We start from the raw sequence: 24,763 nt of genomic DNA, 5'->3' as shown, positions 1-24,763 counted from the left end.
AGGGACACTCCCAATATGGCTTAAAAATCTGGGACGCTCTACCAATTGCTCTTAGAACTGAAGAAGCTTCTTGGATCACAGGTTGAAACGTCTTCAAGAAACTTAAAAAGGTCTGGAGGCTTTTCTTTCTAAGCTCTTGCTTAGTGCCTTACTGTTGCTTAACAGTAAGGCACTAATTCTCAAGTTTTTGAGTGGCAGCAGCAATCTGCTAGCAACCAAAGCAAGTTTACATGGAGGTTTTTGTTGCAATATAGAGCAACCTCCTGCAACCACTCACCAACTGTTCAGGGAATACACATTTAGTTAATTAAGTTCAAAGCAAACATAAGATTACATATTCCCGACAGTCCCTAAAAACAGAATGTTTGAGATGTAGCTTAAGGCTCGATTGTCACGGGGAAGCTAGTTCACCTTCTGCTAACGTAACACCTTGGTACCTACAACGGACAACTTGATTCGATATATTAGTGGCTCAACAATGCAAATTAACAATTATCAATACTTGGCAAAAGCCTCCTTTATCTAAAACTGTCGAAATGCCAATAAATTAGACGCATATGTCTTCATTTAATTATTGACTTGAATTTTTCTTATAGAAAGCATTCAGTTATCCAGGTTATATGTGTTTCCCCTTTTTTAAACAATTTTCTCAGAGATGTTGTTTCAGCAGTCACTTGCATGCTTGTGACTGCAAAAAAGGGAAGTATCATTTAGAAATACTCGAATACAAAGATTCTTATCAGGTTTTAAAAAGAAAACAGCTTGAACGTGAAAAGTACAGAAATGTTTTTACAGATAATTTTGCCTCTATAAGATACTACATACGTGCAGAATAAGGCACCTTATTTTCATATTATCACATTTGGATGATTTAAGCAGGAAATGCAATAATGTATGTCTTTTTGTTCTTACATTGACCACATTAACTCTTAATGGAAATGTAAAAGGATGAATTTGACACAACCGACTATTCAGATGCCCGGTTTTTAGAGTTTGTCATTTCATGGCACTTTGCCTGCACTGGGAGCAAATGGATCACTCTGAATTTGAATTTAATTCATCAGTGTCTGTTTTTCTCCCACTTTTGCCCTTTCTGCAGTCAATTGACTTGACACACAGAGTTCCTGTTTTCATTGCCATAGCAGAGCAAAAGTCTTTAACTGCCTGTCAAGTTATACTCACTCATGAGTAATGACAACAGAACATCCATCTTGAGGGATCGATGTTAAGCAGTGAAGCTATTAAATGGATCTTGATCACGCAATAGTGGAGTGCACTCCATGCAGACACTTTGCTTCACTAATGTCTCAGCGTTGTCTGCAAAGGGAACTGTTTTTACCTAGAGCTTATGTGTGCATATCTACTTTGGAGCCAAAAGCAAATGACTCACAATGGGATGCCAAGACTGTAACATCACAGGGTTTACCTAAGAGTTATATCTTAACCACTGTGTAAGCAGAACTTTGAGATATTTTCTTCTTATTTCTGTATTTTCATTTTGCCATGTATTGAGTGTACTGTCTGGAAGTCCGTTTTTTAAAACAACAGTCATAGATTAAATTGAGCACATCGCATGTTTTACCAATTATACTCTTAAAATGATGCTTAAAGGTTAAAACATCCAAGAAAAATCCCACAAACGTGAAACAATAAATACCTCACTGAAAATGCCACACTGCTTTATAATGATGTCTATGTAAATGCTACCATTAGCTAACCTGGAAAGGCTGAGCACTGCTGAGGTAAAGAGTCTTCCTGTGCCAGAGGTCTCCTTGATGTCCATATTTCACCCACAGCATCTGGCCACGGCCTGTAGCAGTGGTCCTCAAGTACACCGCCAGGTAGAACACATATTTTCCAAACATGTGGTAATAGAAGCGGAAAGCACAGTGGTTGTACGGCTTGCCATCGTGGTGGGTGGGTTTGAAGACTGGACTGAGCAACACCGCCGTGTCTTTGAACTCCCGAGGAGCAGACGCCTCAATGTAGAGGTAGTGGCCATAGACGGTGCCCAAAGTGTGATCCTTCGAAGGGCCTGTGTTAAAGGATGGAGTCGGGCCTTGGTAGATGGTCCAGTCAAAAACATCTTCTCCAGTCTGTTTCCAGTTACACAGCCCATGTTCAAAGTCACACTGCAGCTCTGGAGCTGTGACACATGACAGAGAGAAATTCACTACAGACAAAACTACAACAATATAAAGCAATAAAAAGCAATCAACATCTTGTCTTTGTCCATTTAATTGTATTTATATACCCTTAAGAAAACTTGAATTTTCCAGACTGACATTGATAAACACACAAAAAAGTGCCAGAATCAGTGCAGCAGAGTCTACTGGCCACAGATGAAAATAATAAATATTTTTATATACAGTCTACAAGTAGAACTTAAGAAAGCATGACTACGTTTTACCCATAGTTTAACTTCGCCACAGACCGTGCCATTTCAGATCTACTGCTTTAACACAGCAGCAGCAGCTAATGTAGCGTTAAGCAGAAGTAAGGAGCTTCAAAATGCTTTATGCAACTTTTAAAAACTTTTTTCATATCTGCAGTAACGCTACCCAGGACCTGCAAACAGATTTTAATGTGTGAAATTAGAGATGAGCAGCTTTATGTAAAATATCTGAACACTTCCTCCACCAAAGAATATAGTCCTCTTGGAAGGAGAAACATATTTTTATGAGCTGAATGCCTCAGATTAAACTTGTTTATTATTTCTGCATTTATAAACCAAGACTGTTGCAAATCTGTTGCAAGTGAAATTAAATGAAGTAGCTTCATCTCAACAAGCTAAGACAGGGGAATGCTCTGTAGACACTGACGCAACACTATGACGAGTACTTTTACTTTTGATCCAGAACAAACATCAAAGACACTCACAACATCCTGCCTCATCTGATCCATCCCCACAGTCGTCCACAAGGTCACAGAGCTGCAGATGCTCCACACATGCCTTGGTGTGCACGCAGTGGAAATGTGTGTGGGGCGGACACTCATCCACCGCCGGAGGCAGAGAGCAGTTCTTGAAAGCGATATCGTCTAGAGCGGCGACTCCATCGAACACGCCGAGGCTGATTTTAGCCAGGGAGATCTGGAAAGGCTGGGTGATGCGTCCCAGCTGTACGGTGACCTGGTTCCAGTGGGGTCCTTGGTCGTACAATGTTCTCCATATGACAGTGTGGTTTTCAACTCCTTTGATTCTAAGTGACATGTCAGCAGCTCCCACAGATATCCCTGAATTATAATGCCTGAGGGGAATAAGACAGTGATGGAAGACAAAATGTTAATTTTGAATGGATGCATTCCCTCGTGCTATACCTGAAACCTTTGCCTTCATCCACATACTGTAGTGAAAATACTCAATGGTCATAATACCTGAGGACACTGAAGGAAAAAAAATGACCATTTATAAAGCTCCTGCTTTCTGCCTGGAAAACTTCTCCAATCACCCAGGGGAAAACTATAATCTGTTATTAGACATAAACCTTCAGGGGCCATAAAACTGTCAGAACAGGACAGATTCAGATACTTCTTATTGTGTGTGATTGTGAAAGATGAGATATGCTTAGAGTGCAAAACTGAGACAGGTAAAATGATGAGTGGAGGTAAGAACGAGATCAAACAAGTAGTAGAAAGCAGAGAGACAGCAAGTGGAAAAGCGTGACTCTATAGATGTAACAATTCTGTTTTTATAGCAATGAATCTTGTCAAACTACTTTGTGGGCTTGACAAAGAAATGAAGACTGGTTGTGATGTGCTGGCTTTAAAGTAGCGTGACTCTAACCAGAAGGTCATGGTGCAGGCAGCAGCCGATTGCTGGAACCGCGGTCCTCGGAGAGCAGCATTTGGATACAGACTGCTGCTGTTCTTGAATATAAACATGAAGTGACCTGCAATGAGAAATGACAATTACTATTCAGCATCTACTTTTTTTAAAAAGTTCTGTAAACAACTTGCTTCACCAGACAGTCAGTGAGTCACTGACCAGAAACTCTTATGGAAGTTCTTTTAGTTAAACATCTTCCCACGTTGTTGTTGTTGTTTTTGCTCCCTTACGGGTCTATTTTATCTGTGTTTCCTTTGGGATGTCTGTGAAATACAATGTCTAGTGTAAAAGAGATTACATATCTTCTTCTTTTAAAATTTCAGCACAGAGCAAGATGTTGTGGATCACACAGGTTGGCTTGCTGGCCAACAGCCAGGAGCCAAATATAGAAACGGTCAGTGCAGCAGCGTTCACACAAATCATAAAATTATGCCGTTCTGCAAACAGCACAATAATAATAATAATAACAATAATACAGCTTAAAAAACAAAGCTGAGAAAAAAGAAGTCCATGTTTTCAGCTGGAAGATAACTGCAAGTAGGCACAGAATAGAAACGTTCTTTAACTTGATTCTAGTTCAGGTTCTATCTTTTCTTTCTTACCAGAGATGCAACAAAAAAACCACATAGTGGATATAATAATACAGCAGTGCTGTTTTATATGCTTCAGCCAACAACTTAAAACAATCTTTGCTGTAATTAAGAGCTTGAAGATATTTAATAAGTGGGACGTCAAAGATTAGTGTCACTTACTCTGGACCAGACCAACTGTGAAATATGGTCACAGTCTCTCCTTGGTGATTAAAAATAACTGCTGCAGAACAGTGAAGCTGACCTTTGAGTATTTGAACAGATAATGTCCTCGTCATTTTGAAAAGTGTTGTAATGATTAGTTTGGTAAATGGAATAGTTCTTATATAGAGCTTTCTACTCTATCTGAGCACTCAAAGCACTTTATACAACTTACCTCATTCAAACATTCACAACTATTCAATTCATACAAGCAAATTCTTTCTACTCTCACACTCACTCGTTCAACTTGGGATTAGTATCTTACAAAAGGATAGTTTGCATGCAGACTGAAGCAGCCGGGGATTAAACCACCAACCTTCAGATTGGTAGATGACCTGCTCTACCTGAGCTACAGCCATCCCATTTTTTACATTTTCTTTTGATCTTTTCTAAGTGACTTCTAATTTTTTCCTTCATGAAATCAATCAATCATTTCTACAAACTAAAATTCCCTCAACAAATCTTTCTTTACCTATTTAAGAGAAGAGATCACAAGCTCATGTGATGCCTGGTCTGATTAATGGGAGTGTTGTGTCAGGAAAGACTTCTGGTGTAAAATCTGTGCTAAATCAAACACATGGATCCATCTGCTGTGGTGATCCATTGGGAAATGAGGGAGCAGCTAAAAGTTTCCAATTTTTAATGACAAATTATAACAGAAAAGTTATTTACCATGCTTCTCTAAGCAAAATATGAAAAAAGCACTTCATAGCATTGGTTTCAAACACACATCTTTAACTGGATTATTAGGTATGGCTTGCCAGGTTGTGGATACAGATGGGCTGAAATTGTATGGATGGATGGATGCATGAATTAGTTATTCATATTAAAGTTTGAAGTAATGCAAATTGTGGTGATTTCCCATGAGAAACAGCAAAATGTGAGGACACAAGGTTTCAAAATATGGAAGAAACCAATAAAACCATGAAAAACATCAACATTAAGGCCAAAAGACTCACTTTGAGACTTGATAAACAGGACTTTCATAACTAATAGCTGATGTAATGGTGTCCATCTTTTGCATAGTCTAATATAAATCAGATTCCTTTCTTACTAATACATTACAAATATTTAGAGTATAGAAGACTGGAATAAGAGATGCGGTGTTTATCTTTGCAGAGCAAAGCGTTGGTGGTTCTCATGTTTAAAAAGTCTCGAAAGGCACAAACAGCTTGAATAGGCTGAAACCATGCTGTCTAATGCTGTACAGTTTGAAGCGGCGGTGTGATGAAGTTGAAATGTTTTCTTGGCTCATATAAGGTGTCCCACTGCCAAATAATCACACTTTGAACACACCACATACCTGCACATTGTCACACCCGAGATAAGTCTTTGAGCGGTCACAGTCATCTACATCCTCAAACAGATGCTCCCACCAGGATGTGTGTCATTATTTCACAAAGCTTCAGTTTAGAGTCTGCACAGCCACCTTACAGAGCAGTTTTTTCACAGCATCTTCACACAGCCTACGTGAGAACAACAACAGATGGTGCCTGTGTGGAGTCCGACTTCAAGAAGACTGCTTTTAAAATCCATCCCTATAGACTTAATTCTCTTCAGGGAAGAAGATGCGACGAGGCATAAAAATACAGTTGCATGTTGTGCCACATAAACTTCGAATAGACCTCTGCAGAGTCTTGTTGATTTCTGTAAATAATGTTAATATGCATAATGGGTACAAGCATATGTCGATTTCCTTTCTATTATTCAGACGGCTGAGAAAGCGTTTCTCCATGAAGTGCTTATCTCACAAAAGACAGTGCAGGAATTTTCTTCCACAAAACCTCAATTTAATCAGTGGATAATTTTTTTTTTCTGGCTAGAATCCAGTGAAATCACGTTATCGGCTTACCACATTTCCATTCTCCTTCTCACTGGCTTCATGTCTCACATGGTGGCATTGCTACAGCAGATTTGTGGTGTGTTTGTTTCCCTTACCTTCAGTGCTGTTCGTAGAGTGGTCCAGTGGTGGTGGGCGACCATAGTAGTCTGGAGGTACCTCCATCGATGAGCCCCTGACCCAGTCAAAGCCATCGCCGAGGGTAAGCTCGTACCAGCCACAAGAATCACTCTTAAAGTCACATTCAGAGGCTAAATATATTGACATAAAGAACAAAGTTACATAAAGGTGAGGCTTGGATGTGAAATTAACATTAACAGATGATTTTCAGCCACATCCCATGATGTTTCCCAGAAGATTTATCAGACTGTAGTGTTCTAGTGATTCTACTGGGCCTTGAAATGAGCATGCTTTGTCAAATTATGAGTAAAAGGTCAATAATACAAACTTTATCCCAAGTTTTACTGCAGAGATTTTTAATACGTAGATTAATCATTTGAATGGATTTAACTTTTTTTTTTTAAAAAGCTTCTACATTAAACAGGATGCTTTCCCAAAGATTAAATTTACAATAAGAAAACTGGAGGCCACAATTTAAAACGAGAAGTTCTGATGAATTTCAGTTTTACTTCTCCTCCTTTTTGTCCCTCCACCTGTTTTGTGAACCACCTGCCACCAATAAGTCTTCCCATATATCCCTGCTGTTTCCCCACTCAGTTGCCAGGTTCTCTTTGTATTTCTTATGAACCATTTCCAATCTGTTTTCTCCGTCTGTTTTCTTGTATTGACTCTGGCATCCAGTTTCTACTGTAGGTCTGCTGTCGGCTGTTGGTGGTGAAATGTGCAAACACACAGCTGCTTTTTTATTCTCTTCTCTGTCAAGATGATCTCACACTGCTTTAATAATGTTGCGGTCTGGGGAGGCCAATCCATGATTAATGGTGTGCTATTGTGTGTTTTCTGTCCAGGTATGCTTTGACTGCATTGCTAAGTGGATCAGGGATCATTGTTACGATGAAAATTTCAGCCGCTGTCGATCAAATGCTTCCCGTGTGCTACTGCATGTTGTATCCAAATCTGAGGGCAGTTTTCTTCTTTCATAAATCCACCCTGTTGTTGACACTCACTGTGATGATTTGAACCGAAAAAAAATTGACATACACGTGTGTTTTTCCTTATTTTGCTACCTTAAGAGTTGCTTCTTCACAGCCAACTTTCCACTAAAACTATTTCTGGATTGTTGCTGGATCGACTTCTTCTTTTGTCCTTCACTTCTCAAATTTTTAGGACATGCTGCACAGATTTTTCAGCTAATAGTTTGTTGGGAAACACCTTAAGTTGCAAAAATTCTTTTTTTGTTTTTTTTTATCCTTTTCGAACGGTGTTATTTTTGGAATTTTTTGTAATGGGAACAAATTATCTGTTTTTGCAACAGACTGCTAATAGCAAAGTGACCAAAAAAGCAGTTTAAAATTGGTTCTTTGCTAAGTAGTCTGTTATGTGCAGACACAATACTAGTTCCTCCTATGAGTTAGGTGCCTTTGTTAATGAAAAATTGAAAAACTGAATAATTCATAGGTCTGTGTTAAGTGGCTTAACAAGTTTTTTAAAACTCCCCAGAAAATGTTCAAGTATAAGAACTTGACTACAAACGAATAAGAGTGAGAAAAACTCTGAGACCTTCAGAAAGCCTGAAGAGCTGTTGCTCAAGAGAAAGTCTGGTTTCTTAGAAGCAAAATATAAAGAAATGAGTGACTAAAGACATTTGCACAGTACTGTAAATGTGATCTGAACTAAAATATTTATAATGTTTGTGTTTTTTTTTCACTTAATAAGAAATGTATCATGCAAAAACAAAAACTCGTTCGCCACAAATATGAAGCTTAAAATGTGAATGTGGTATCAGATAATTAAAAAAATATATATCATATTTAACTAAGGTAATAATATGGTTCAAAGTGGATGAACAGGAATTCATGCTGCCTGTCGCTCAGTCGAGCACACCAGTGCGATTTGGTTTGTTTTCATGTGTGAACTCAGATATAAGATCCTTACGGCAGCTGGCTTCATCCTCTCCAGAGGAACAATGCGGGGTGAAGTCACACACTTTGCTCTCCTCGATACACTCCCCATCATCGCACACGAACCACAAGGGAGGGCAGGCAGGAGGAGAGGACACCCTCCTCCCTAAGAAGGACCAGTAAAACACGACATTAGTACATTTGGATGAGAAAGCAGTATTCACTGGCTTGATAGTCAGGAGCTAATAAAGAGTTACAGTTGCTACCACAGTTATTAATAAAGATGAACTTAACTGTGTCGAGATAGAGTGCATTGGCTATGTTATGGAAGACTGGATACAGCTGTTGATTAGTTTGGATATTTTAATCAATATCATCTCAGACCTTATCACTCAAATGAACTCAGCTTCATTCCTCTTATTAGGAGTATTGGAAACATTTGAAAAATTGCCTAATTTGTAAATGGCTTCTGGCTGGCTACTGAAATGAAGTCTTTCAAAGGCTGCTTTGCTGCTGCATCGAGTTTTTAGTATCTCTCTTTGAAAAGAAATAAGGAATAAACTCAGCCGAAAGGATTAAAACTGAGAAGGATTTGGATTAATACAGCATTAAGAGGTAAAGCTGTCAGGTTTTATTATGAATTTTAGTTCATGTTTTCTCTTGGCTGCATTTTAAAAGTATTCCATATTCTGAAAATATTAAATACGTTGCATGTCCCACTTGTTTTTGCTTCCCGTGCTTGTCTTGTTTCCCACTTTTTCTGATTTGTTGCCCCACCCTAATTTTTTTCACCTGTGTCCAGTCAGCCCTGTCAGTCTTATCTCTCCCACTGTCTGCATCAGTTTGTCACTACTCGCTGTTTCCAGACTTCTGCGACTTTTCTCATTTCACTGCTTATGTGTCCTTGTCTCCTTTGTCCTTTGTTCTCCTGCCCGTGTCCTGAAAATCTGTCTCAGTGGTCACTGAAGGAGGACAGAGGAGAAATGAGACTTGCTGGAGGACCAATAAATTACTTTAAGATGATCCAACTTTCTGCCCTGCATTGCTTCTGTTTGTAACTTTAAAAAGCGTATGGCATCACTTCACATTAAGCCACGTTGCAATCCTAAATATAAATCATGTCGCGAGCACTGTTGCATCAGAAATCATGAAATGCAGGAATATTCGATGCAGTTGCGTCAAATTTAATTGGCATCGCTTTAAAACGAGGTTCACAGGCGAGGATGTCTCATTTTGTTAAATGCCTGCTGTCTTTCTCTTTCCTCGTGTCTCTCCCTCGCCTCATCTGCTCGTATCTTTGTGAGATGGAGTAAGACGCGAGGAGAGGAATCAAGGATGGGCATTTCTGGAAATGAGAACTGGGGGTGGTCAGTATGTGTGCTGTCTTTCTGTTTATCACTCCCTGCTGTTTCCAGAGTTTGCATTTCCTGCTGGTGTCATTTTTTTCTTTTGGATTGTCTTTTTGTTGACTTCAATTTGGAGAATCACTCAGCAGCAGTTTCTTCTGTTATTATGACTCCCAGTCCAGTGTGTGTCCACACTCTAAATGGCACATAACAGATGCTTACAGATTGCTTTAATGTTCAACTAATTTGCAATAAGAAGAATGAGACTGTCTCTCTTAGAGATAGGATGAGGAGCTCAGTAATTCAGGAGTAACTCAGAGTAGAGCTGATACTCCTACACTTTAAAAGGAGCCAACTGAGGGGATCCAAGCATGTCATACTGGGAAGAGGCCCTGGGATAGACCCAAGATACATCTCGCGGGTAGCCTGAAGACACCACAGTGTTCCCCTGGATGAGTGGGAGGTCTGGGCTTCTCTGCTTAGGCTGCTGCCCTCATGATGGATGGAGGCATCATAGCAAATATAACCTATGTGGATTTTTTTCTCTCAAATAAATGGGATAATTATAAAAAATATTGTTTGAAGTTGCACAAAAATTATGAGGATATTTGAGCACTATTCTTTTTTAAAGAAAAGATCGGTCTATTAATATTTAACTCAAAACTAGAGCAAAGCTCAACCCTTTAAAATGTGAACCATGAAATAATTGTCAGAAATTAATTTCAACTTTTGACACTGAAGAATTTATTAAACCCTCCAACTTATTTTTTTTTTAATTAATTAAATAATAATTTGCATACATGAGTTGTAAGTTGTATCATATTTGCTGTACTGGGCTTCTTTTTTGTATCAAATGTGTCAAATATGATAGGCTAGGCATTAAAGGGTTAACCAAAACTGGTCTTTTAACATTTAATGTATAACTGCAAAGCTTCACCAAGCGGCTTTGTTGCCTGAACTTAACCAGAGGTCCAAGTCATGACGTTAACTCTGTACATCACATACCACAAGCATAACTGAATATTATATCATTTAAAAAGGTGTGCCTGAAAATAGTTTTCTGTCTGCAAACTTGTGCACTCAGTTTGAGAACTATAAAATAAACTCTTCTGCAGAACATAAATGAAAAATAATGATTGCAACACAACGTGGTAAACAGTTACAGCAACTTAGCTCCAAAGCCACATCCACTCGATCACAGCTCAGATATATTGGTTATATTTTGATCATGCGAAGCCGCCAGTACTGAGTCTAACAAATAAATCGGCCATAGATGAGACAGGATGAATAATAAAGGATGTATAAAAATCCTCGTGGTTGGCATGATTAGATGTCGGACTCTTTTCAAAACAGTGTCTTAAATCGTATATGTGCAGCTCAGGTAGCGTTAGCAGAGTTTTGACTGTAAACGAAAAAAGTATTAAGTTGATTTGAGTTTAAAATTTGACTAATGAGCTGTCTGTTATGCACTATTTAGCATTTGGTTTATTGGTTTTTATGTGATTAAAGGGACACTAACAGTCCTCTTTTGAAGTCTGGAGCTTTTAATAAATCCACTGTGAGTGCAGAAGACAGATGGAAGCAAAGGGACCATGAGCCAAGGTGACACTGAACTGTCTCGTCTACTTAGACATGCCAAACTAGGCTTGGTGATGCTTCACCACACTCTTAAGAATACGCAGTGACAGGATCTTTTGCATTTATTAAATACTCTTTGCCACTTTTTCCCCATTTGGGAGCAGCAAAAAAAGAAAGTAAAAAAGCTTTAAACAAAAAACTGACAACTTTTATATTATATAGAAAGCATGCTGAAAACAGTTGCCTGTTTATAAAGCACCAGCATACACTCCTCCCCTGTGCACAGTTTAGATCTTCACCATCTCCTGAAGAAAATAATGTCTCATTAGCTGCCGCTCTGGTGCCAGGTAGGTAATGAATAAGTCTACTGGGATTGACCAAATGCAATGAGCTGAAAATGCCAAGAGCAACTCTCCACATACTGATTGCAACTAGATTTAATGTTTACATGAAAAATGTACATTTTTTAAATTTTTTGTCACAGAAATGAAGCCTAGCTAGGAAGGCTCTCTTCCTTAACATACAATTTTGCTACAACCTCTACGAGTTCATTTTTTAAAGGTTATTCACATTCATCACAAACGAGCCGAGCTGCCCTGCTCTGCATCCTTCTACACCAAAGTCCCATCATAAGGACCTGTTGTTATTCAGTTTTTGGTGAAAATAAGCTCAAGGTTGTAGTCTAAACAAGACGATCAATAAAAAAGTTCAACTGCTGTTTATTTCATGATGAGAGAACATGAACAGGTTGTGGTGATGCTATGCTTTGGGCTCACAACTGTATAAAATAATGTGAAAGCAACATGTTCAGATTATGTCCAAAATGCCAACTGGACAGTGCTTTATTGAACGCTCCCGGTCAAGAACCGGTATTGAACCGCATCAAATTCATCACGGAGCTGCAGGCGGCACATTACAGCCGACACAAATAAGCCAACACACACAAAAAAGGCTCCATATTCAGAGCAAAACATGCACTAAGCACTATTTTAACGATGCAGTTATTCTGTTATGAATGCCATCCCAGGTGTTTTAGCACCCTACCTCCCTGGTATCGGTATTCAAAACAAGTTTGTGGGGGTCTGTTTATGTGCGGCGATATTTCAAAATGTCAGGGTGTGAACTTGTGCTGTCTGTGTGGTGCGATGTTATTAATGGTACCAGTACCAGACACAGCCCCGCAGCCGGGGCTGAAGGATAAGTCATCGATGGCCAGGACCTCAGAGGCCTCGCTGTCAGCTGAAAGTTCTCCTCGAATCACCACCTGGTAGATAAAGAAAGAAAGAATTGATAAAAGAGTACTCAGCCACCACTTTTAATTTACACCATTGGTTTGCTTTGGTTGTCATGCGTGCATATAGTATGGGTAGAGCATCTGTGCATTTGGTGTTTACTGTGCTTACATGTGTAAGCCTATAGCTCTTGCTCCAAGCTAAAGCTGTGAGCTTATTCACATGTTAGTGGGAAACTAGTGGGAAGAAAGGACAAGAGAAGAACAAAATCACCAAGAAAGAAATGAGGCACAAATAAGATTGACAGAAGTTGTTCATAATATAACTTATATGAGCTTAATCTTCCTATTTTGGTGTGTTAACTTGCTCACATTTACTTGCTGGCAGCATAAATGTGCTGTTTAAGGCTGATGTGATGTAACCTCTGCAGTTCAGTTAGATGTGATCTAAAGTGACCTGAGATTTTGAAGCAATACAAATAAAGCTGATTCAAATCCAGAGGGGTCTGTTATTGAGAAGCACAGCCATAAACAGACCAACCAGTAAGATTTTCTTCGGCAAACATGGGCCAAATCTGTGATTCATACATTTACCAGCCACTTCTTTAGATACACCTGTCCTATAATTACTCTTTAACAGCCAATCACATGGCAGCAGCCCAATTAATTTATGCATGTAGACTTGATCAAGATGGCATGCTGAAGTTCAACAGATGGTAGGGTCAGAATTTGGTGTAAGCAGCACGAACTAATCCATCCTACGTTGTATCAATGGTTCAGGCATCACAATGAGTTACATCTGAGAAAGGGTAAAAGGTCTTAACATCCAGACTTTATGTCAAAAATGACACAGAGTGCTATAAAAGAGTTTATCTAGATGTGCTTTTGCTAATTGTAAATCATCTTTATTCTTGGTTATTCTAGGGGCAATCGTGGCTCAAGAGTTGGGAGTTCGCCTTGTAATTGGAAAGTTGCCGGTTTGAGCCCCGGCTTGGTCAGTCTCGGTCGTTGTGTCCTTGGGCGAGACACTTCACCCGTTGCCTAATGTAGCTTGCCATCACCAGTGTGTGAATGTGTGTGTGAATGGGTGGATGACTGGATGTGTGAAGCGCTTTGGGGTCCTTAGGGACTAGTAAAGCGCTATATAAATACAGGCCATTGGTTATGAAAGTCACGAAAGAAATCGAATCAATATGCTGTATGAAAAATGCAGTTTGAGTAATAAAAATTATTGTGGTGTTTGGATTTTGTTTGCATAGACAAATAGACATGATCCAGTTTCGATTTGTGTCTCTGTGTGTTTGCAGGCATGTGAAAGATAAGAAATGTGTCACTAACCCATCATTATACATGATTCTGAATAAGAGAAATGGTATTAAGTGTCATAATTGTTGAATACCGAACTATAACTCATAAGATTTTTCTGACAGTTAATGAAGCTTAACTGCTTGATACTGATCAGATTATAATCAGGTTTAAGTTTAATCGATATAACAAATAATAGTAATATAATAATAGCAGGCCTCTCACTGTGTGTGTGTGTGTGTGTGTGTGTGTGTGTATAAATTGTGAATGGCAAACAGAGCTTTGAGGAGAAAAAGTGAGGAAAAAATATTTCTCTGTATTAGAATTTACAAGAGATTATATTAAAATGGATGTAAAAACAGGGTAATTATAAATTTATGTTAAGAATAACATAGAAAAAAAGAAAATGTAATGAAGTGACGTTAAAGTTTTTTAAACTTTGTTTTAAATCATATATGTGGAAAAGTCAAATAATAAGAGGACGATATAGTGTGGCTGGACATCGTGTGATTAGATGCCAAACAAAGGTAACTGGATGTCTTCATGTGTGGGGTCAGATGTAATCTCAGAAGATGTAATGACTAGAAGGAGAAGGGGGAGAAAGGATGACCAGGTACTAAAGTGTTGTGCAGAAATAAATGGTTCTTCCCTTTGTCTTCTGTGAGATGAGCAGTTCAGAAGATTGGATCTAAGAAATTCCAGCAGAGACTCTAGAGCAGGGGTGTCAAACTCAAATACACAGTGGGCCAAAATTTTATAACTGGAACAAAGTCGTTAATATTTATTGAAATATATTTATTCCTCCAGATATAAGAATGAATCTTTTCTTATGGACTCAAACACGTTTTGCTGAAAAACTGAATATGGAACAAGCAAAGCTTAATACTAAACAATATATATATTAGCTGTATAATACCAGTAGGCCAGCTCTAATAATAATTTGGTATGGCTTCGCGGGCCAAATGTAATTAGGCTGCGGGCCAAATTTGGCCCACGGGCCAGAGTTTGACACCTATGCTCTAGAGCGATCAACTGCTGCCCAAACTGTGAACGTACAAATTAGTTTTGTATTTTTTGTTTTTTTCTCTGCTCAGTTTTACTATGTTAGATTATACATTCAAGAGAGTTTGGATTTCCACTGTATTCCTGGGGGATTGAATTTCCAAGGGCTGCTGCTGTCCTGTTGGACTATTAGTATCAACACGGATCAGAGATGCGTGCATCGTGGTCGAGGTGTAGTCATTCTCTTTTCAACTCGTTTATCAAAGATGAGAACAAAGTCAGCATTAGCTCAGAACAGGTTAATTAAACAAGTATAATTCAAGTGATTTTATTCTGTTTTTATCCTTTTTTAAATTCTGCTTTTGCTTTGCTCCTTGCTTTTTAACACTTTGTGAAACAGTAAAGGTAAAAACCCGAGTATTAATCTGCATTAGTATAATGCATATATTACAGCTCACTCCAGCCTCTGAATGCAACAGAGTCACTGAATTAAAATCAGCTACATTCCAAGAGCACTGATCTAGAGGGGAGCTGCCATTAACAGGTGTGGCCATAGAATTTATTTTGACTCCCAAGGCTACTCAGGGACAGGGGGACCATGGAGATATGTGGGGTAGACACACGGAGGAGAGAGGTAGCTTTAATGCATTGAGTCTCCTGAGTCATTGGCTCCATCTAAGCTCTGCACTGCCTGCTGGGGAAGACGTGTAGTATCAGAGATTAGGACTTTTTAAACAGAGAGCTGCTCCAGACTTCCTGTACAAGAGTGCTGATCCCACAGATCGACATTCATAGTGTACCTAATGAAATGGCCAGTGATTTTTATATCATATGTGACTTCATTTGTATTTTATTTTATTTCTTAAATGACAGAATCAGAGTTTTTTCCAGTTTTGCTTTGTGCAGGTTTACTAAATGGTCCTCAACCAGATACAGTTCTCATTTATTTATTCGGTGTGAAAAGAGCTTTGTTTAGAGCAGGGGTGTTGAACTCCAGGCCTCGAGGGCCGGTGCCCTGCAGGCTTTAGATCTCACCCTGGGTCAACACACCTAAATCAAATGATTAACTCATTACCAGGCTTCTGGAGAACTTCAAGACATATTGAGGAGGTAATTTAGCCATTTAAATCAGCTGTGTTGGATCAAGGACACATCTAAAACCTGCAAGACACCGGCCCTCGAGGCCTGGAGTTCGACACCTGTGGTTTAGAGTCATCGACAGATATAAAAATGTCCCTTAGCATTCTAATATTTGGGATAAAGTCCTTTTCAATTAAATAGTTATTGTCACAGTCCCACCACTCATAATTCCAGCTCTGTATCGGCATACATACAGAACATTTATGCTTCAAAAAGCCTAATTCAACCGTTAGCTCTTTTAATCCTTACCCTCTTTCTAATCCTCTCACAAATCTATTGGCTTCTACTGAATATTAACTTATAAATAACACTTTATGGGCTTCTTATCAATGGAACAGGCTGCTGCAGCTCTGCTACACAAACAGAGCCTACATGAGCATGTTGAACCGTGAAGCTTTATTAAACCTGTTTTTGCAGAATGCTGTTATATTAGCTGATCCTAACGTTTTGTCCGTCTTTTTGTAGCGCCTGTCTTTCTTAAAAATGTCAGGATCCATTCAGTTCCTATTAAATTATTTAGAATTTGAGTAGGCCTAATATTATTAATGTCTTAAAAATCGTAATCATTATTATTGTTAATATTCATTCAGTTTTCATATTTGTTCTCACTGATTATTCCCGATTTCTGTTTAAATACTTGTTTCTATATTTATTACAACAGGTTGTAACAAGTATGGGAATAAAATACAAAAAAGAAGCAACAACAAAAATAGGTGGATAGATGAAGGAAAAAAGGAAGAAGAAAAAAGAAATCTAGCAAAGACCTGACACATGACCTGAAAGAGACACATGACCCTTTAATAAATCCGTCTACTGTTCACTGAAGCCTCATCAGAAATGGTCTCAGTGGACGGGAGCCTCTGAAGAAGCCCTTCTTAAGGATGGGAGACAGGGAAAAAAGGCTAATGTCAGCCAAATTACACAAGGCTTGATATAAAAGTCAACAGCAGAGATACAACAGTGAGTGTCCACAGTCTTTTAGACACAGTGGAGGCTCTGTCATGGTTTGGCGCTGCATTTCAGCCATTGGTGTCGGGATCATGTCCAGTTTGATGGAATTATTAACAATTCATCTGGAAAGAGTCTGATTGACAACAGGTTCATTTTTCAGCCTGACGATGACCCAGAAAACTCCTGCTGATGCATATTTGGATAGAAAAAAGCACAGAGGAGCAGTATCAGTCATGGATAGGCCTCCGCAGAGCTCGGACCACAATATTATTAAAGCAGTGTGGAATCATCTTGACAGAGAACAGAACAAAAGGCAGAAACATTCAAAGAACAGCTTTAAATGTCCTTCAAGAAGCCTGGAGAACTATTCCTGAAGACTTAAAGAAATTACAAGAAAGCTGCCTAAGAGTTCACGATGTACTGAAAAATAAAGGTGGTCACGCTAAATATTGACGTTTCAGCTCATTAGAATTGCAAAAAAGTCTGTTTTTGCCATATATATTGTAAATCCATGTCTGTTTACATATATTTGACTAAATAACTACACCTATTATCCCTTTTCCTAGATGAATAGGAAGAAATGCTCTATGCACCCAACTGAACATTACAACACATTAAAACAGTAATGTGTTGTTGTTTTGGTCCATTTAGGACCTTAACTGGTTCACACTGAAATCTAATAAAGTAAAATATATATCAACTATTACAAATAAATTAGATCTGATCAAATGATCAGAATCAAGCTCACAGATTTGCAGCATAAATGAAGCCTTAGTCAGAGTGCTATCAGAATAATATCATAGACACGCTGATCAAAGTCCACAGAACAGCGTTTATCTGCACCGGTGCAGTTTTACAGCCTGTCATTTATGACTGATCTCAGCAAACAGTAGATTGCGTCATCAAGACTGCTCAGAAAAATAGAATTTCCATCAGTCACACATCTCAGATGGTTTTTCTTTTACCTCCACAAGTGAAAATTGAGGTCACAAAGGTAATATAATCTACAGCAATGAGTTTACATAACTGTTTATTTAGGATTTCACAGCTGAGCCAGAGTGTTTATCTGATCCAGACAGTGTGCCCCCGCTTTCTTAAAATCTTGGGTATTTTTATCCACAGAGTCATGTCGTTATTGTGAGTAGAAGCAGCACAACAAAACACCCTTAATCATACCGCAGATTAGATTTTCATCCTCCAGCTTCTGGAAAATTTTTTATATGGGTGATATATTTTTTGTTGATCTTACAAGATTCAAGCTGACCAAATGAAAAGTTCTTCCGCTACACAATTAAAGAGCAAATCTAACCTCAAGGTGCAGCCCATAAAGCAAACTGACTGAAACTGAAATCACGGTAAATGAAAACCCAATTAACCAAACTACCTTGGAAACAGGAAGTGGATTAATGGAGGGGAAAGTGAATGTTAGCAGAGAGGTGGCCTCTCTTTGCTCCCCCTGCTACTGGTCGGCTACATCACAAAACTGAGCGGGCACTCCTGGGGGACAGATGGTGAAGGCACAGAAGCGGGGACGGTGACACACTGACATTGTCTCAGGACACTGGAAGGACATAACAGCAGGCTTCACAGGACTCCAGATGGCCTCTTAAGAGTAGGTCACTACCCTCGCAGTGGATATAAAAAGCTCCTGACGTGAAGCTTACTTCTTCTGTGACGACTTCGCTAGTTACAATAAACCCTACACTGCATTATTAACGCTGTATACCATAACACCTACTAAACCTGTGAAAGCCTTTGAACCAGATTATAGTAAAACATCAAGAGGTTATGATGTAGGCCCAACGTCATGACAAGCATGACTTTTGACCATTTATTGGGATGACCTCCATATAGTTCAGATTTTTTCTCCACCAGCTCCTGATGAGGCAGCACCGGCAAAAGCCAGAAAGAGCCTAAGCCTGAGAGCTCATTTATGTGGTCAGCTGAGGTCCTGAGCGATTAGCTAATTATCTGGCTCTATCTGTTGGAGGGGCCCCAGGCCACAATATGGCTGCTAGACACAAATTATTTTAGTTTATATGTTCCCAGGCAGAATACTTCACTTTATCAAATTAGGTCTAGTTGCAGGGCTTAATGGGAACTTGATGGCATCAGCGCTCACAATCAAAAAGGTGTGCTTTCCACAAGAACATCCCGAGCTCTGGTGTAAATGTTCGACTCCTTAACCGCTAAATGCACCATCCCTTATGTTGCTGATTTTGTTTGTGTGCTGCTGGGGTCGTTTTTAAAAACACCTGTCTGCTGTGGCTGAAAAATGACTCCGATAAAAAAGATAGTGAATCAAGGAAGCAAAAGATGTTTGGCTGCAAAGCCAAAGCAAGGGGATGCACAAAGTTGAGGGAAAATGCAGTCATCTGATGATTCTCTTAAATGTTATTTAAGGAAACAATGATAAGAGCAGCTTTAAGATTATATTGTTTAAATTAAAGACAGTAGATAGATTGTCAAGTTAAAAAGACAATAAATTATATGTTATAGAACCTGTTGTCATTCATCAGTCAAAGTGCAGCTCACAGGAAAAGGATCCAAGCATCTAATGGATATATTTTTCTTTTCTTGTGCCTCCAAAATCTGCTCTCGGGTTTTGCTGCTCATTCATTTTTATTGTGGGCTCAAATGAGCTGCATTCTGACTTTTTCCTTTTGTAAATTCTACTCAGGAGCAGTGCACGAGACACCGCTAATGCACTACAGTGATACTGAGCTACAATACAAAAGGCACAGTACAATTTAACACATTTGCTATGGGCTCTTACTTTAAAATATTAAAACTACAATAAAAAAGAGCTTTTTCAAATACTGCACAAAGACTACTGTATAGTATCAGAAAGCTAAGAGAAGTAGCACTGCCTAAGGTAATAATACATTTGATTAAACGCTAACAAGCTGGAGTCGGGGGTATTTTAAAGAATGGTTTAATATGTATGAATTAGAAATTAAATACTAATATAACTGAGACCATTTGTGACACCATGATCTGATATGGGACACGCTGTTAGTATTAGACTGTTACAGACCTGAAAACTGTCATTCCTGGAAAAGCGAAGGATTTCCCGCAGCCACGTATCCTTCTGTAGTTGAGTTGAGGGTTTCCACACTGCTGTGCTCCGACCTGCTGGATGAGTTTGAACCAGGACCTGAAGATCTCCGTGAGTTGCTCCAAAATAATAATAGAAACTCATCTGACAAGCAGAAATGAAAAGAAGGTGATCAGGTGATGTCACATTGGTGGAGGCTGTGGTTTACTGTGTATTCTGTTACCTGGCAGGTGTGGCTGGGTGGGAAGACTGGACTTTTCAGGTCTGCTGTGGTTTTGTTTCCTCTGACGGGTAACAGGGACAGAAAATGTGCTGAAGGGGGAGAGGAGGAAAATTTAAAGGAAAACTTTCATAATAGGTGTTGTTATCATTTGGAAATGACAGCTGCGCCAACCTGATTTGTTGTTTGTGTGGACATGTTTGAGTCCAGCGACCTCAGTTGTTCTGGACCACTGAGCCCTCATTTCTGAGCTTTGGATCAGGTCACAGAAACCCTCCTCAAAGTCACACCTCTCATACATTGAACCTGCAGCAGAAAATGGTAACACATATATTTCACTTCTGCTCTTTTGTTGTTAAGCCTCTGATGTAGTTCACATCATTATAGATTCAAGTGTAAACTGCAGTTTGTAATTCAAAAGTGCCGTGGCGTATTTTCAGAGGTATCAGGCAAGATTAGCAACCATACAACAATCACTGCCCATTTATAGATCCTTGTCGACAAAATTTTATATCCATCATAAAAATGTACTCGATTAGATTAAACTTCTATTTGTTTTATTCTACTGATCTGGATTTTAAAGACCAGCCCTAAGATTTTTAGAACAAGGCTTACTCCTAAATCGCTAGTAAGATTAATGATCAAAAAAAAGCTTTGTAACTACAGTACACAATAAATGAACAATAAATGACCAAAGATAATAGTTCTTAATGGTTAAGGAAGAAAAAATATTATTTTAGAAAATGCACTTTAAGACAGTTGTTTATTCTTTTAGTCCCATTATTTTTTTCAGTTGGATATAAGCCTGATAATTTAGAGTGACACGTCATGATGAAACATAGAGGTTGAAAGTAATGAAGTGCATATATTTATTACAAATATCTTTGCCTCCATCTCAGCCTATCCAGCATCCTCTTCTGTAACACCAACCCTCTACATATTCTCCTTAATTACATTTGTGAATCCTCTCTGTGGTCTTCATCTTCTCCTCCTGCCTGTCAGCTTCATCGTCAACATATCAGCACATGTCTACACCATCTCAAACCAGCCTTGCTTCTCTAACCTTGTCTCCAAACTGCTCGACCTGATCTGTCGCTCTGATGTACTCATATCTAATCTCGTCTGCTCTCACTCTAAATCAGAATCTTAAAATCTTCAGCTGAGCCTCCTGTCTTTTTGTCAGCTCTCCAAACCACACGTCACATCAGGTCTCACTGCCGCTAACCTTTCCTTCCACTCTTGCTGCTATCTTTCAATCACAAATCACTAGTCTCCACCCACTCCACCTCTTCTCTACGTCTTTTGTGCAATGTCCAAATAACTGTACTTTCTACTCCTAACATCTTTAAAATAGGTTTGTTACTTTAGGCTTAAGACATCTGAGGGGCATTGTTGATTACTTCACATCACTGTGCACCTCCCAGACAACAGACATCAAACTGATGTGAAGCTAAATGGAAGGATCAATAACATAAAAGGCAATCATATTGGTGAATCCACCATTCAAGGTGCACATGTCAATGTGCTGTGGTTGCAGTACTTCAGCTTAGCCATACTGAAGCAGAGGCGGAGCCAGACATTTGCCTAGCCCTAAAGGGTAGTATGCATGTGGGATTTTTTTTTTTTTTTCTTGGGGGGGGGGGGGGTTTAGAAATGACTGAAAGATTAATTGGCTCTGTTTTGAGTTTTGTTCAAAAAAGAATGACTTCATATTGGGAAAAATATATATCACATATGCAGGACACCTTCAACTAGTTTTTTAATTGAGCAGCAAGGCAGAACAACGTCGGGGCTGTATCAAGACACGAGGACTAAACCCCAATTCAACCAGACCCAGAACTGATCCGGAATTAAAACAGGACTACAACAGTTCAAAATCAGGACTTAGGACTTAACCAAGACAGAACAAGAATCAGAACTAGATGATAGTAGCACTAAAAATCATCATAGACATGCACTACACTTATTTTTTAATTCTACCAAAGTCCACTATTTAGGTTGAGAAAAGTTTATATGATTATTTAGCCATGTTGTGCAAACAAGCCTGCATAACTTAATAAATATAGAATTTGAAAAATAACAAACCTAAAAAGAAACACTAGGTACGAGATACATGAGTACCTATGATACGGTGATACTTTTGGTAAACAACCATTTGACTAACATGTGTGTCTCACCTGCTCTTGTTCCATCTCTGTGCTGTCCTCATTCTCTCTCTCCCTCTTTGTTCCTCTCTCTCTCTCTTTGTGCTGACAATCATCAAATATACAGTTGAAACCAGATATTTACAAACTCTTCAGATAAAAACACTTTTTTAATTGTAACATCAAATCAGACTAAATGTTTATTTTTTTAGATTGATAAATATAAAAAACATATTTGTTAACTTTAAGAGTAAAGAGAGAAACTATCTGTATTTCTTAATTGTAAATGGCACCAAATTGTATTCAAAATTGAGCCACACTTATGGAGCTCCACGATTCTTTTTCTGGTGTTTTGGTTGACATCTCTTGATTTTCCCATTTCACAGAAACAGGCTCTGTGTTTTGGGGGTGTCTTATATGCATCCACAGGTGTGCCACCAATTTACTCACATGGACTCTACTAACCAATCAGAAGCTTCTTCAGCTCAGAATGGAATCGTCTGGAGTTCCCTATTAATTAACAATAAACTTAGTGTATATGTACTCCTACATTTGATGAAAGTGATAACAAATAGACAGCTCTGTCTCTCTTTATTCTGACATTTAACTAATTCAAAAGATATTTCAATATTTATTTATCTAAAACAAAACAAGTTTACTCTAAATTGATGTTGTACAGTAAAAAAATGTTCTTGTGTTTTCCCTAAAGTGTATGTAAATATCTGGTTTCAACTGTGACTATACTGCTGTGTATTAAAATTCCTCTTGTTTTGCATAGAAATATACTGAACAACATACAAAGCATAATATATAAAATACTACCAGAGTTTTTTCTTTGAAAGAAGCTCCTTATGTCCATTCTTGTATATCAGTAAATTACTGAAACCGATTTATTTAGCCGTGGAGGGTAACAACTGACAATATGAAATAAACACACATGTAAGCTAAGACTCTCTAAAGAAACAGCATTGTTGTTGTTCGGCTTTTCATTTCGCCATTTGTTGATTCACTCGAAGAGCAAGTAACGTAATATGGGTCAAGTGATCAGTCTGATATCAATCTTTCGTGACACACCGTCATGTATACATTATTTGTACAGTACAAATGATTTGCTTTGCTACCTGGTCAAACTTCAGTTCTCCTCTGTCTGCCTAACTCCGTTTCTCTAACAGCGCACTCGCAGGCAGCAGCTGTCCCGCCCCGCTTAGTGCCTGAGCTCGGATCATACCAATATTAGGGAGGATTTACGCACAGTCGTAAATTCCCACAGTGTGCACTATGTGCTTCGAATATTGTGTGTAGTTTTTTGCTTAGTTGTCAGCCAGGCATCTAACTATGAAAAAATTACACTCCAAAAGACCCCGGGCTTCTGAAAAAACAACCCGGGCTTAAGCCCAGTAAGCCACCCCCCCCCCGCTCCGCCACTACTGAAGAGGAGTGAGCATAAAAGGAGTAATATTTTCAGGTCATTTCAAACACAATGCTTCGAACTGCTCAACAAATATCAGTAAACACACAAACTGTTTCTGTTTCGGTGCATTTTGTTACACACTTTGTGCAGCTTAAAGTGACAGGAGTTCTCAGAGAGAGAAAGGAAAAGTAAATGTGTGATAAGTTCACTCTCAAAGATGAAAAAGGATGAGGATAAGCTGTTCTCCACTGCATTTAATATAAAGAGAAAATGTTTGATTCACAAGCAAATTTACAAACTCTATGAAATGAAATCAGATCGTGGATAAAAATAGATTTTTACTCTCAGTTTTTTCTATACTGTGTGTCCATTTTCACATTTTACTCACAATTGTTTTCATCGCTGCTGTCTCCACAGTCGTCAGTGAAGTCACACACACAGTCCTCAGACACGCATAATCCGTGAGAGCAGGAAAAATCCTGGTTCGAACAGGTGTTGGCAGCCACTGGCTTGAATACCAAAGTGAAGGCTAACACCAGCCACACCAAGCCAAGCGGTGACGCCATCAGCAGCTTATTGTTTGCCCTTTAACTAAAATACCTAATTTTCACCTCCAAATGAAGCATTTTTCTTTCATGACATGAGGAAGAATTCCTGGTGTAGAGCGGCTTTTCCTCACTGTGTACAGCTTACTCGGCTCCTGGATTGATACCGTACGTGTGCTCAGCATTCATGCTGTAAAGAGTAATAAATGGGTTTTATTGCTGTTACTCAACAAGGTCACTGTTCCTGCTCATGTGTTTAACATGGACACATGTCATGACAAGGGGACAGAAATAACCAAAGTCTCCTGAGCCCACATTTTATTACCTCTATTTTTTTTTTTTTTTTTTTTAAAT

General features: G+C 38.8%; 1 protein-coding gene across 1 annotated transcript in view; it reads right to left on the bottom strand.

The window, feature by feature from the left end:
- Positions 1 to 24,317, bottom strand: part of malrd1 (MAM and LDL receptor class A domain containing 1) — a 71,233-nt gene extending 46,916 nt beyond the window's left edge. Inside the window, exons 1-10 of the mRNA XM_006795157.3 lie at positions 24,253 to 24,317; positions 20,484 to 20,615; positions 20,313 to 20,401; positions 20,069 to 20,233; positions 12,570 to 12,666; positions 8,513 to 8,644; positions 6,556 to 6,708; positions 3,785 to 3,890; positions 2,881 to 3,248; positions 1,719 to 2,146 (exon numbers count right to left, since the gene is read on the bottom strand). Of these exons, the coding sequence (XP_006795220.3) occupies positions 1,719 to 2,146; positions 2,881 to 3,248; positions 3,785 to 3,890; positions 6,556 to 6,708; positions 8,513 to 8,644; positions 12,570 to 12,666; positions 20,069 to 20,233; positions 20,313 to 20,401; positions 20,484 to 20,610 (1,665 nt within the window). The 5' untranslated portion in view covers positions 20,611 to 20,615; positions 24,253 to 24,317. The remainder of the gene's footprint in view (positions 1 to 1,718; positions 2,147 to 2,880; positions 3,249 to 3,784; positions 3,891 to 6,555; positions 6,709 to 8,512; positions 8,645 to 12,569; positions 12,667 to 20,068; positions 20,234 to 20,312; positions 20,402 to 20,483; positions 20,616 to 24,252) is intronic.
- Between the last annotated feature and the right edge of the window lie 446 nt (positions 24,318 to 24,763).

This window comes from Neolamprologus brichardi, chromosome 9 (assembly GCF_056152115.1).
Source record: "Neolamprologus brichardi isolate AB-2024 chromosome 9, ASM5615211v1, whole genome shotgun sequence".
NCBI lineage: Eukaryota > Metazoa > Chordata > Actinopteri > Cichliformes > Cichlidae > Neolamprologus > Neolamprologus brichardi.
This window is presented reverse-complemented; position numbering and strand designations above follow the sequence as displayed.